The sequence below is a fragment of the Sinocyclocheilus anshuiensis genome, unplaced genomic scaffold (assembly GCF_001515605.1).
Source record: "Sinocyclocheilus anshuiensis isolate Anshui unplaced genomic scaffold, SAMN03320099.WGS_v1.1 scaffold333, whole genome shotgun sequence".
NCBI classification, from domain to species: domain Eukaryota; kingdom Metazoa; phylum Chordata; class Actinopteri; order Cypriniformes; family Cyprinidae; genus Sinocyclocheilus; species Sinocyclocheilus anshuiensis.
Genome location: NW_015539871.1, coordinates 712,799 through 725,520, shown reverse-complemented (window position 1 = coordinate 725,520; position 12,722 = coordinate 712,799). Strand labels below are relative to the sequence as shown.

Genomic DNA, 12,722 nt, shown 5'->3' with positions numbered 1-12,722 from the left:
CAGCGTCACGCACCGCGGGCTAGAGTGAGCGGAGGCCAGCTTGAGTGAGCGGCGGAGGGCGGGTTTGCGGCAACCACATGTGACGACTCCGGGTTGGACTCCGCTTCGTCCACGGTGAAAGCCGATCCGGCGATCCACAGCGCGAAGTTGATGTATTTCCTCAGCGACCAGCACGGATCAGCTCCAGGCATGACGAAACGATATCATCCTCTTTTGGAAGGCCAAACAAAGTACTTTCACTTTCACAATGAAGCACACAGCGCCTTCACGACATGGCGGCGGCGGCAACAATACTACAGCGAGAATAAAAGTTACGCCTTCTTTCTTTGCGTGAACATTTGGGCGGCGTTATGCAAATCTTCCCACACAGTGACATAGGTATGTGGGGGCGTGTTAGAACGAGCCGTTTTAGGTAGGCGTGGCTGACTCTTAACTTTTATAAAGAATATCTCTTTGGATTTGAGACTTTAGTCTTTGCAACTTTACAGATCTTCTTTATGCACCAAGAGCTTGTAACACTCCAAAAAGAAAGGAAAAATTGAAATCGCATCATATGACCCCTTTAATAGGCTTTTCACTCATTTCCCAAAGTCATCTTAAACGTTGAAATGTCAATACAACTGAAAAATTTGAGAGAACTTCAAAACATAGTGTTTTCAAGGCAATGGGTTTGCATGCTTTTTTTTAAGTAAGCCTAACTAATTTGATTTTACAGTGTAGGCATGTTCGTACAGATATTTGTACAGAACAACACTGAGAAAATGATATTTTTGCAGTGCTGCTTGAAAACTCTGCTCAAGGATATAGAGTGAGTTTCTGTAACCATGGCAACTGCTGACTACACTACAAACATCACAATGTTTTCTGGACTTCAAAACCATGTGCAGTGAATCCAGGGAATCGACACTTCAGACGGCAGGATGCAGGATCTAAGACGGACTGTGACAGCAGTGAAAGCCGCTCACATTCACTCTGGCCTGCACTAGTATCCATTAGTGAAAACGCTGCACAGTAAGAATCAAAATAATACCAGAGACAATGCCAGGATCCGCTCGGCTCTCTATTCTGTATTCAGAGGATCTCTCTAGAGGCAGTGTGGTGTGTGAAAGCTTGATAAAAGCAGATTTTTGTCTGTGTGGTGGGAAAATGATATGTGACACTCTTGCTTTTGTTCATTTTTCTTAATTCTGCTCATTTAAATGATACTCATCTCACCCAACCTTAATCTTTGTGCTTTTTATGAATAATACAACCATCTCTCTCTGTTTCTCTCTCTCTGTGTGTGTGCGTGTGTGTGTGTGAGAGAGAGAGAGAGAGAGAGAGAGAGAGAGAGAGAGAGAGAGAGAGAGAGAGAGAGAGAGAGAGAGAGAGAGAGAGAGAGAGAGAGAGAGAGAGAGAGAGAGAGTGTGTGTGTGTGTGTGTGTGTGTGAGAGAGAGAGAGAGAGAGAGAGAGAGAGAGAGAGAGAGAGAGAGAGGGACATTACATAACTTACTGAGTTATGAATCTAAAATCCACATTAATTATTGGTACTTTCCACAAGCAGTGTGTAAAATACACCTTGAAACTCTTGAAAAATTAAGTCAAACTGGGTTTCTTATTCAACACAGTGTGAAATATGAAAAGAGGTGTAATAGTAAAGTAGGTTTTAGTTTTTTCAAACTAAATATTACATGTGTTTTTTTTTTTTCCAAGTCTTGCCTGAATATCTAAATTACAGTTCAAAACCTTGGTTGTGTTTTTTCATTATTCGCTACCATTAAATAACATAAAACTTAAACATATTAAAAGAATAAAGAAAAATGGCTGAAAATTTAGATGAGTTTGTTTTTCAGTGTAACAGATTGGTCACCAATGGCTCCTCTGCAATGAATGGGTGCCGTCAGAATGAGAGTCAAAAAAGCTGATAAAAACATCACAATAATCCACACCACTCCAGTCCATCAGTTAACATCTTGTGAAGCAAAAAGCTGCATGTTTAAAAGAAACAAATTCTTCATTAAGATTAGGACATTCTTTACTTTAATCACTTCTGGCCAAAATTTGAGTCCATATTAACATTTCCCACAGTGAAAAAAATTAGTCTAGTCTGAAACGAGAGAAATATGCACAGATCACGCATTGTTTACAAGCAAAAAACAGTTCTAAACAAATATGTCAGTGGATTTTGATGTCAGAGGACAAAAGCTAATGGACTTTTTCAATGGAGGAAGTGTTGTTATGGATTATGGACTCATGTTTTAGTAGGAGCGATGGTGTGAAGTTAAAAAAGAGTAATGATGGATTTATTTCTTACAAATTACTTGTGGATTATTGTGATGTTTTCATAAGCTGTTTGGGCTCTCATTCTGACGGCACCCATTCACTGCAGAGGGTCCATTGGTGAGCAAGTGATGTTAAATTTCTGCAAATCTGTTCCAATGAAGAAACAAATTTATGTACATCTTGGATGGCCTGGGGGTGAGTAAATTACATAAAATATTAATTTATAATATTAGCCTAAATATAAAGCAAAATTTTACTCCGCACTGGTTAGTTATTGGACCAAATATTTATCAACACAGTTTTTCCCATATATATTAAAGATTTTTTTTTTTTTTGATGCATTACATGCATTTAGCAGATATTTATATCTAAAGAGACTTAAAGTGCATTCAAGCAATAGATTTAATCTAAGCATTGTTTGGGAATCAAAGCCAAGATCAGCACAATGTTCTACTAGCTGAGTTAGAGTGTAACACACCTATTAGTTCTCTCTCTAATGAACATGGAATTTATACTTTCAATGCTTCAAAAATAATGGGAAATTGCCAGTTACGATATTCAAAATCAGAAAGAGCTCGCTGCTATTACTTGGTTCACCAAATGCAGGTTCAAGACATTTTGTGCATCAATTTTCAATTTCCTCTCAATAGCCTAAAAATGTCTCCAGTTTACAAGCTAACAAAACATGTCAACAGCAACACTGGTGGCTGATAAAGTGTTTTGTGGCTGAAGCTCCAGCACAGCGTTTCATTTATAAGTCATGATTGACAAGTGAGGATTTGTGGCAGTTCTATTAAAATGGCTCTTTGAAAAGTACAAATGAAAAACTTCCCAAAAAGTCGCTTTTTAGAAGCACTTGTAGATCAAAACAGTTTTTTTAAACCAGCTCAGAAAAAAAAAAGAAAAATGACAAAAAACACCCTCTTAACATCAACCGTCAGCAATCCAAAATCTAAATGGAAACCAGCTTGTTCTTCTTAGAAAAAAGACCCCCATCAATCTCACATGGGTCTCAAACAGTGCTCAAGATGTAATGCCTGTAATCAAATGTGAACATTCTCAAAATTAACTCATCATATCTCATCAAATTCCTCCAAAACCATTTGATATGAGCTCTATTCACAATCATATATTCACCCACAGTTCTATACATTCATCTCATTTGTATCTATTCTTATTAATAAGGAATTAGAAGAAACATCTGAGGCCAAGTTGATACTTACCTGAAACCCGACTGAGAGCTTCATTAAGTCTCCTGAGCTACGAACAAGCAACTCTGAGCGATAGATTTTTCTTCTGGGTAAAGGCTTTGAGTTTTTTTTTAAATTCTTTGCACTACAGCTAAAACAAGCCTGTTGAATGATGTGACAAATAAAACTCTGGCAAAGCCAGCAGACTCACATTTATCCCGAATCCACAGGCAGTCTCCACAATGCATCCCATTGAGAGATTATGTTCAGAAACCCAAAACCAGCCATTGATAAGATTTACAGGAACAGAGGCTGCTAGTGTACAAGGCAGGAGAGAGAGAAAGTAAATATAAGGGTGTTCAAAGAGGACAGAGAGAGAAAAGACCTGAGAGGGAAGATGAGAGCAGAGCCCTGAAACAGTCCCACAGACATTAGCCTTCAATATTCTCTCTGCTTTCCTTTTCTTTTCACAAGTTTCCCCCCTAAAGAATCGAATGTATTAAAGCATTTCAATTTCTTATTTGCCTCTGCAGTCTGATTCAATATACAGGTGGCCATATTTGTACCAAATTTCTGCAAGCATATGATGTAGGAATTTTTCTCAGAACTAACTTCACTTTTCCTTATCATTACTGTAAAAGTCAGTTCTCCTCAAATTAACTATGAACATGCACCAAAACATTTTCCATGTTCAGATAAACATCACAGTTGCGAGTGTCACCGTGTGCAATATTGGTTTTATTCAAGTTTAATCAATAAAAAGTTTGGTCAGCACCGTTAGCCATGTGGGCAGTGCGCTGACATATTGTTGTGTCAGTTGTGCTTCGGGTGTCCCGAGATCAAATCCCGCCTCATGGACCTTTGCTGTTCCCACTCCTCATCTCTCTCTCTCTCCCACTCACTTCCTGTCATATCTCTACTGTCCTGTCAAGCAAAAATGCCTAAATGAAAAATTTGTACTAAGTAACACAGTATTTTGTTTGTTTTTTAAGAATAGGTTGAGTGAATGATTCAGTGACTCAGTGATTCCTGAGTGAATCTATGTGTTTAAATAAATCGCTTAAGTGAATGATTCAGTGACTCGCTCATAACAGTCACCTGTTTTGTTGCTGAATGATTCTGTTTGTTTGAACAAATCGGTTGAGTAGACAATTCAATGACTCACTCATACTTGTTTAACTGAACCAGCTTTTTTGAACAGGTGGATTTAATGAATGATTCAATTATTTATTCCTAAAGACAGGTGATTGTTTGTTCCTGAATGAATCAGCATTTTTGAATGAACCAGTGGTGGCTCTTGGGTTTTAAAATAGAGGAGGCACACTAATTGTATTGGTCTGGGATCCCTGCCGATTATTATTATTATTATTTGCTTAACCACTTTAAAATGGCTTTTTGGTTGGTTTTAGTTAGAAAACGTAAAGAAAACGACACGCATACAGCAAGATAATATAATTTCACTTACCTGGCCTATCACTCGAAGCTGCCTGTTGTGCCATTTAATTATGCCGACTGCTGTAGCCTATATCCAGTTAGGCGTGTTTTCCCTTTTTTTTTTATTTGTATGTATACTGTTTGAATGACAGCTTGGAAAATCTGTTGGCAATCAAATATTCAATATCGCTACTCATCATAAGTACTTGGTACATTAGCAGGAGACGTTCGTAATTTACGTCTCTATGATGATTGGTTGATAACAGAAGGGAGGCTAGCCTCCCTTGCTAGGTTTCTTTTCTCAACACTCCTCAGTGCTGAAAGTGAACACTCGATGGTGATTGGCTCATTTTTTTTACCAACAGAGGCACGAGAGCTCAGCTCTCCCCCGGCCTCCCCCTCCCCTTCTCTATCACTTAGCGGTTGTAATTACATCAGCAGATTCGGCACATTCGCGATAGAAAAGCGGCGCTTTCACGTTATGGTATTACAACTGTGAAATTACAAACAAAAAATACACATTCTGAGACATGAACTGAAATAAATTGTGGATTTTATTAACATTAAATCGTCCTCCCATTTTCACCTCAAAATTTTTGGGGAAGCTGTGCCTCCCCTGCCTCCCCCGACGAGCCGCCACTGGAATGAACTGGTTAAATTAACAAGCAAATGACTCCCTAATAAAGACAGTCACTTGTCGCCACCTACTGGTGCAAACAGTAATTATTATTATTATTAATTAAAAAATAAAGAATAATTATTAGTAATGATACTATTATTATGGAAAATTATTATTTTTATATATTTATTGTTATTTATTTTGTTATAAGTATATTTTTGTACATAGCAGTACTGTATATTCTATTCTGTTTTGTTTATAGTCTGTGGAAAAGCATTCCAGTAAGATTAACACTGTACTTCGTAGTACTTGTTACATATGACGATAAACAACTTTAAAAACAGCAGTCAGGTCATCCTGTCAAACAACACCTTTTGCATTTCAAAGAAAGAACGTCATCTAGGTTTGATCAACATGAGAACAAATAAATGATGATTGAATTTTAATTTTTAGGTGAACTTTACTGCTTTATCATTCATGTCACTTGTTTGTCTTTCTGCCGTCTTCAAATCCACCTCTCACACTAACATCATTACTAATATCAGTCAGTCTGATGTGCTCTTTACATTGCTAACATTCTCACCAATTTTTCTGTCTGTCAGAGACCTTTTCATTAGGTTTTTATCGCTGACACACTCGGATAGTTCACCCAGAAAATGAAAATTCTGTCATTATTTACTCACCCCCTCGTGTCTTTTTAAATGAAATTGCTTTCTGTATTCTGAGAAACAAAAGATGTTGCTCTTTTGCAGTGAAGGTGGATGTAATTTATACTGTCAAACTCCAAAAAGGGCAAAATAATATCATACAACTTCTAAAACAGCTTTGTGTGATGAACAGACTGAAATACATTTATAGACAGCTGTATAACATAACAAAGAATGTCTGCTATGTTATACTATCTTGAGCATTATTTAGGCTACAGCTACACTTGTGTTTTCAAATAGTTAGAAAATAATGTTCTCATAAAAGGTAAAATCCTCCTGAAACTCAATTTTTGCATTTTAATATAAAAGTTCTTTTCTGACTCTGTTCAGTCTGTGGATGTGTTTTTGCATAGGATACTTGGCAAGAATACCCTCCAAATATTTAACAGTGCATTTCATAAAAGCATGGCTTGAGTGTAAATCTGTATTAAATAAATATGACATATTTACCTTGTCAACCCACTGATGAGATGAGATGAGATGAGATGAGATGAGATGAGATGAGATGAGATGGGAGTGGTGCATGTGAGCTAAATCTCAGACAGTCACTTTATACAGTGTTTGGTTTATATGCTCATGATAAAACATGACCTCTGCCGGCAGGTTTTATTAATAGACTAGTGGCACATTCCATGTTTTCGATGGGTTAAAGTATGCTATATCTAAATAATTTGGAATTTATCATAATAATGGCTAATGATTGTTCTTGTGGATTTTTATAAAAACAATAACAACATACTTTTTACAATCTCACTATGTTAATAATTCGTCCACTAACTTACAATGACCAACAGTGGATGTGCATGCATGACAGAAGAATTCTATTTTTTGCCATATCTTTAAAAGTTTTAGAGAGATGTCCGCTTTACTTAATTACGATTCCTGTGTCATGTCCACTGGGCGCACTGATCTATTATTGTTCAGTGATTGAACACAAAAATAAAAGACATGTTTATTCTTTCTCCCTTTTTTTATTACTGTCGTAATATGTTGTATAAAACTGTGCAGCAATTACTGATAAATAAATATCCCCTTCAAAACGGGGGGAAAGAGAAGAGACTCCGCCCTCACCCTCGTGATTGACGTCCTTTTCAGCCTTTCGATTCGCTCCTCGCGTGTGACGTCACATACCGTGTCGTTTTCCCGGTTTTCGCCGCCTTTCCGCTTCCTTTCTGACTGCACGAGCCCGCTAGTGAACACGCGAGACTCCCTCTCTCCGCAAAGTGAGTGAATAAAAACACTAATTTAACGAGCACATATAAACGTCAAATGAGCAAATGATGAACGTATTTGAAAAGATAAAGGCCCTCAATCCTTCATTCGCGAGGCTGATGTACAGAAGCTCAGATTGATGTATTGATACACAGCCCGCTAACAGTAGTAGTCAACCATTTGGCATTATCTCTGAATTACTAGTAAAAGATGCCATTGTTTTAGCTTAGGTACACTAAACAACACTAAAGTCCTCTCTAGCGCTTTGAATTCAATATTCTTTAAAAGGAAAAGAGCAAAAATAGTGGTGAAGTTACGTAGACTTTTTTTGTGCACATTTAAGATGCATTTTCTTTATTTAAAAAATTCACTCGGTGAGCTGAAGAAATATTGCGTGAAATTAAGGTTATTTTAAATATAGCTGTGTTATTAGCTAATATTACATGGACAGTAAACTAAATATTTCTACAAACTGTCAATGCTTCCTACATGTTAATGCATGAATTTCTTTGTATTTGTTATAGGATGCGTTACGTAGCTGCTTACCTGCTCGCTGCCCTCGGAGGCAAAGAGAGCCCCAGCACAGGTGACATCAAGAAGATCCTGGACAGCGTCGGCATTGAGGCTGATGACACCCGGATGAGCAAGGTAAATCTGTTCATGAACACCCAGGAGCAAATGCTGTGCTTGTGAGAGACTATGTCCGTTCATATGCTTTTCTTTAATATTGACTTCTGTATTTGTAGGTTGTGTCTGAGCTCAATGGCAAACATTTGGAGGAAGTGATTGCCCAAGGTAAGCTGGTATTTTTTTTAAACTGGTAATATAATGGTTACAAATGTAAGGGAAACCTTTGACTTGAGGATATAGGCCTCTTACTGTTTAAGACATGGTTCCCATTGTTGTGGAAAACCTGGAAAATGTCAGGGAATTTCAACCTTTTCTTCTAAACTTGAAAAAGTATTGGATATGGCATAAACCTCACTGGGAAAAAAAAAACTATTTTGACCCAGAAATTGCTAATAAATTTCTCAAAGAAAGGAACAAGTAATAATTTGATTTAAATGTGAAATTTTGGAAAACTGAAATGGTATTTTCTTATGTCTTATGTAGGCTACTTCAGTAATTTTTTAATTTACAACTTTTAAAAAATCAATTCTAAAAGGGTGTATTCATTTTTTTAAAGGCAGTCTTAAGACTTTTATTTTCATTTGAATAAGTTTGTAGTTTTGGGTACATCATTTTGGGAATGAAGTGGATGTAGAATTTACAATTTTCACTGAAGTGAAATCTTGAAGTAGAATAATTAATGTTACGTTCTTGTAATATTATTTACTTTAATAGTCTTTATTTACAACTTTAAATTTATCAAATACATTTTTCACAGTGTATGATGATGATTTAGGCTAGTTGTCATGTAATGTTTTATGTAATTGCTGCTTTTTTTCTGTACAGAACCTTGGTGGATTTGAAAGTACTTTATTAAATAAAGATTGAGTTGAGAATATCAAAGTTTGTAAATTCCGGCTCTAAAATAGTTTAATAGGAATTGCATTTTGTGAGTATAATCTTTATAAAATGTTTTCTAAAAAGACTAATCAGGTAATCACTAAAGAGTGCATGGGAACCCTACAGGTCACTTTATAGGGATAGTTCACCCAAAAATTAAAATGTGATGTTTATCTGCTTACCCCCAGGGCATCCAAGATGTAGGTGACTTTGTTTCTTCAGTAGAACACAAATGAAGATTTTTAACTCAAACCGTTGCAGTCTGTCAGTCTTATAATGGAGGTGAATGGGAATCACAGTTTTGAGAGTCAAAAAAACATACACAAACAAAACCAAATTAAACCCTGTGGCTCGTGACGATACATTGATGTGTAAAGACACGAAACGATCGGTCTGTGCAAGAAACTGAACAGTATTTATATTGTTTTGTTTTTTTTTTTACCTCTGATGCACTGCAATGTCTGAACTGTCCTGAGCAGGTTCTCAACAGCCGACGCGTCTTCTTGCTTTATGGTGGATCGCAGACTTCATTATAAGACTGACAGACTGCAACGGTTTGAGTTAAAAATCTTCGTTTGTGTTCTACTGAAGAAACAAAGTCACCTACATCTTGGATGCCCTGGGGGTAAGCAGATAAACATCACATTTTCATTTTTTGGTGAACTATCCCTTTAAACTCAGGTTACTCCAATCAGGCGGTTTCTGTATTTAGTTTAAAATTCTGGATAAAAAGCGCATGACAAACTAAGCCTGATTTCTGGTATAATCAACATCATGGATAAGAAATCGATCAGTTGAGAGCAGTCAGTTTGGGTGAGCATGTCTCAGAGTCTGTGTTTGTGGGCGTCTGACAGGTTTCAGTAAGCTGGCCAACGTGCCGTCCGGAGGAGCTGTAGCTGCTTCCAGTGCTGCCGCCCCATCCGCTGGAGGATCTGCTGCCGCCCCGGCAGGTCAGTGCCGCCTGGCTCTCTAATAGAGTTGAGCGATAAAACTGTGCTTTTCAGTTTATATGCATTTGCTGATTGAACTGTCATTTCAACCAAATATCCATTACGGGCAAGTAGATAAACCTCAGTGAAATTAGCAGAAACTACTCATTAAGGGAGTAAATGTAAAATGCTATGACTGTTTGAAATATGTAATTTGTCGTATGCTTTTGTTATGGACAAATAATTGTGAACTGTTGATTGGTTTGCTGTAGGTCCTGTAACGTTAATGTCTATTCCTTTTCTTTTTCCTGCAGCGGAGGAGAAGAAAGAAGAGAAGAAAGAGGAGTCTGAAGAATCCGAAGATGACATGGGATTCGGACTCTTTGACTAATCTGTCTCCTCGGGACCAAAATAAAGTTTATTACAAAATGATTTCTGCTTCTTTGGTCATTTCAGAATGTCCAAATGATGCTTATAATGTGGAATAGGATGAATGATGGGAATCTAAGCCATAATCACTCCCAAGAGCCCACGGATAACTGCACCGTGGTCATTTGTTTGAAACTTGTGAATACTTTAAATTGAGCTTTTTAATACTTTCTTTTTGTAATTTGAAAATGGCAGAACTTTTAATTACCTGACTTACCTGAATGTTGTCAGTCATGTTCAAACCTTTGTTCGGGACATGAAAATGTAGGCATACTGATCATAATGACCAGTTATTATTAAGGTAAATCCCATACACTTAGATAATTAGACACTGTGGGTTAGATTTTCACTGCTATGTGGATGCCACTCAGTTTCTGCCTGTATGAATGAAAGTGTTGGTTGAAAGCCTAAAATCAATTATCTGTAAATACACGCATTTTGAGTTTTGGTGACCAAAAACAGCAACAACGTGAGAAACAAAAAGCTGCGTGTTGGTAAATAGCAATTCCATCATCCATATTTCTTTTTCAAGTGGAAATGTTTTATGAATCGGAAGAGAAATATGCACATAAAGCACTGTTTACAAGCAAAAACCGTTCTAAACAAATATGTGGGTGAGAGGACAACAGAGGATGGACTTTTTCCACGTCATGGATTATAGAGCTGTATTTTGGCAAGAAGCGACAGTTTAAACGTAAAATGCCTTTATGATGGATTTTTTCTTACAAGCTTGCATCTTTTCACTTCACAAGACATTGATTTGATGGATTAGAGTCGTGTGGATTGTGTTGGTTTTTTTTTTTTTTATTTTTTTGCATTGAATTCTAAAATAAGTCATTAGTCAGTTGTCAAAACTTCGAAATGTTACCAAATTAAATAAAAAAAGCCTTATTTTTAGCATTTACTAATTATATAATTGCTTTCAGTTTTAAGGATGTTTTCTATGTTTTTCTTATGAAAAATCATATAGGGACCTGCAGAGATGCAAATTAGTCTGTGCTATAATCTCTGTGCTATAATATAATGTGCAATTAATCATTTTCGGTTTATTTTGTGCTGAAAATATATATATTTTTGTACTGACTTTTTTCTTTCTTACAAAACATAATTAAAACTGAAAGCACATACAGTATAATTAGTAAATGCTAGAAAAGGCTAATTTGATTTAATTTGGTAACATATTCCAAAATTTTAACAACTCACTAATGACTTCTTTTAGAATTCAAAGAAAAAAAATGTAATAAAAAATAGACTTCATAAATGCATCATATTTTACAATGTTTTTATTGTTTTAGGTTTTTTATATATATAAATATTCCCATCTTGCACCGTCTTATGTTGTTTAATGCTGTTGTATCTGATGTACTTGTGCATTCAAATTTATTAAGTATTGTAAAGTAAAAAACGATTTTACCAAAGTTTCCAAGTGAAAGTGAAAGCGTGAGTGGTAACACTATACACACACACACACACACACACACACACACACACTCTGGTTTGCAAGCTTTGGCTGCATGTGCAGGCGTCTGGAATTTCCATGGATGATTCAGGCCTCACACTCCAAAAACAATCAGTTTTAACATCTGGGAATTCTCACACACTGTGGCCAACACAGTGAATCAGTCTCAGAAGAGTCAGTCAACAATGTAATTTAATTTCACAAAATGCATGGCGTGATGTGTAAACTTAAAGTCACTTTGGATAAAGTTGTCTGCCAAATGCATTATTCAGTTACATAATGATTTGCATCAGTAAAGTTGGCTGCTGGCCTTTTTATTTTATTGCTTGGTTGGCATGATAGTTCTTGTTTGGGAAAAAAATATATATTTCCTGTTTTTCTAACTGGAAACTAAACATGTGAGTTGTGTGCTTGAGAGTGCAAGAGTCTGATTTTGTAGCTATTCATTTATTTATTATCTGATAAAACAATCTGGTCATCAGTGGCGGCTCGTCGGGGGAGGCAGGGGAGGCATAGCTTCCCCATAATTTTGAGGTGAAAATGGGAGGAGGACGATTTAATGTTAATAAAATTCACAATTCATTTCAGTTCATGTCTCAGAATGTGTATTTTTTTGTTTGTAATTTCAGTTGTTATATCATAACGTGAAAGCACCGCTTTTCTATCGCGAATGTGCCGAATCTGCTGATGTAACTACAACCGCTAATGATAGAGAAGGGGAGGGGGAGGCCGAGCGAGCGATGAGCTCTCGTGCCTCCGTTGGTAAAAAAAATTAGCCAATCACCATCGAGTGTTCACTTTCAGCGCTGAGGAGTGTTGAGAAAAGAAACCTAGCAAGGGAGGCTAGCCTCCCTTCTGATATCAACCAATCATCACAGAGACGTAAATTACGTGATATTAGTTTGAACGTCTGCCGCTGCGCTGATAATGTACCAAGTACTTATGATGAGTAGCGATATTGAATATTTGAT

General features: G+C 36.7%; 2 protein-coding genes across 3 annotated transcripts in view; one reads left to right on the top strand and one right to left on the bottom strand.

The window, feature by feature from the left end:
• slc25a22b (solute carrier family 25 member 22b) overlaps positions 1-3,558 on the bottom strand; it is a 13,187-nt gene extending 9,629 nt beyond the window's left edge. The window contains exon 1 of the mRNA XM_016481709.1: positions 3,487-3,558. The gene's annotated coding sequence lies outside the window, so the exon portion shown is untranslated. The remainder of the gene's footprint in view (positions 1-3,486) is intronic.
• A 3,787-nt stretch (positions 3,559-7,345) lies between these two features.
• LOC107685200 (60S acidic ribosomal protein P2-like) lies at positions 7,346-10,295 on the top strand. 2 transcript variants are annotated; one of them, XM_016481714.1, is made up of 5 exons: positions 7,346-7,436; positions 7,950-8,073; positions 8,172-8,220; positions 9,789-9,876; positions 10,170-10,295. In XM_016481714.1, exons 2-5 carry the CDS (start codon positions 7,951-7,953, stop codon positions 10,252-10,254), a joined length of 345 nt encoding a protein of 114 aa, XP_016337200.1. In that variant the 5' UTR covers positions 7,346-7,436; position 7,950; the 3' UTR covers positions 10,255-10,295. The 2 variants fall into 2 exon arrangements, with proteins under 2 accessions (XP_016337200.1, XP_016337199.1); XM_016481713.1 differs by having other exon boundaries at positions 9,789-9,884; positions 10,178-10,295.
• Positions 10,296-12,722: the final 2,427 nt, after the last annotated feature.

Excerpts from the sequence above, each read along its gene's own strand:
- LOC107685200 (XM_016481714.1), top strand. The coding sequence starts at position 7,951 with ATGCGTTACGTAGCTGCTTACCTGCTCGCTGCCCTCGGAGGCAAAGAG. Across the intron at positions 8,221-9,788 it reads GGAGGAAGTGATTGCCCAAG|GTTTCAGTAAGCTGGCCAAC; the intron begins GTAAGCTGGTAT and ends GGCGTCTGACAG. Across the intron at positions 9,877-10,169 it reads GCTGGAGGATCTGCTGCCGC|TCCTGCAGCGGAGGAGAAGA; the intron begins CCCGGCAGGTCA and ends TCCTTTTCTTTT.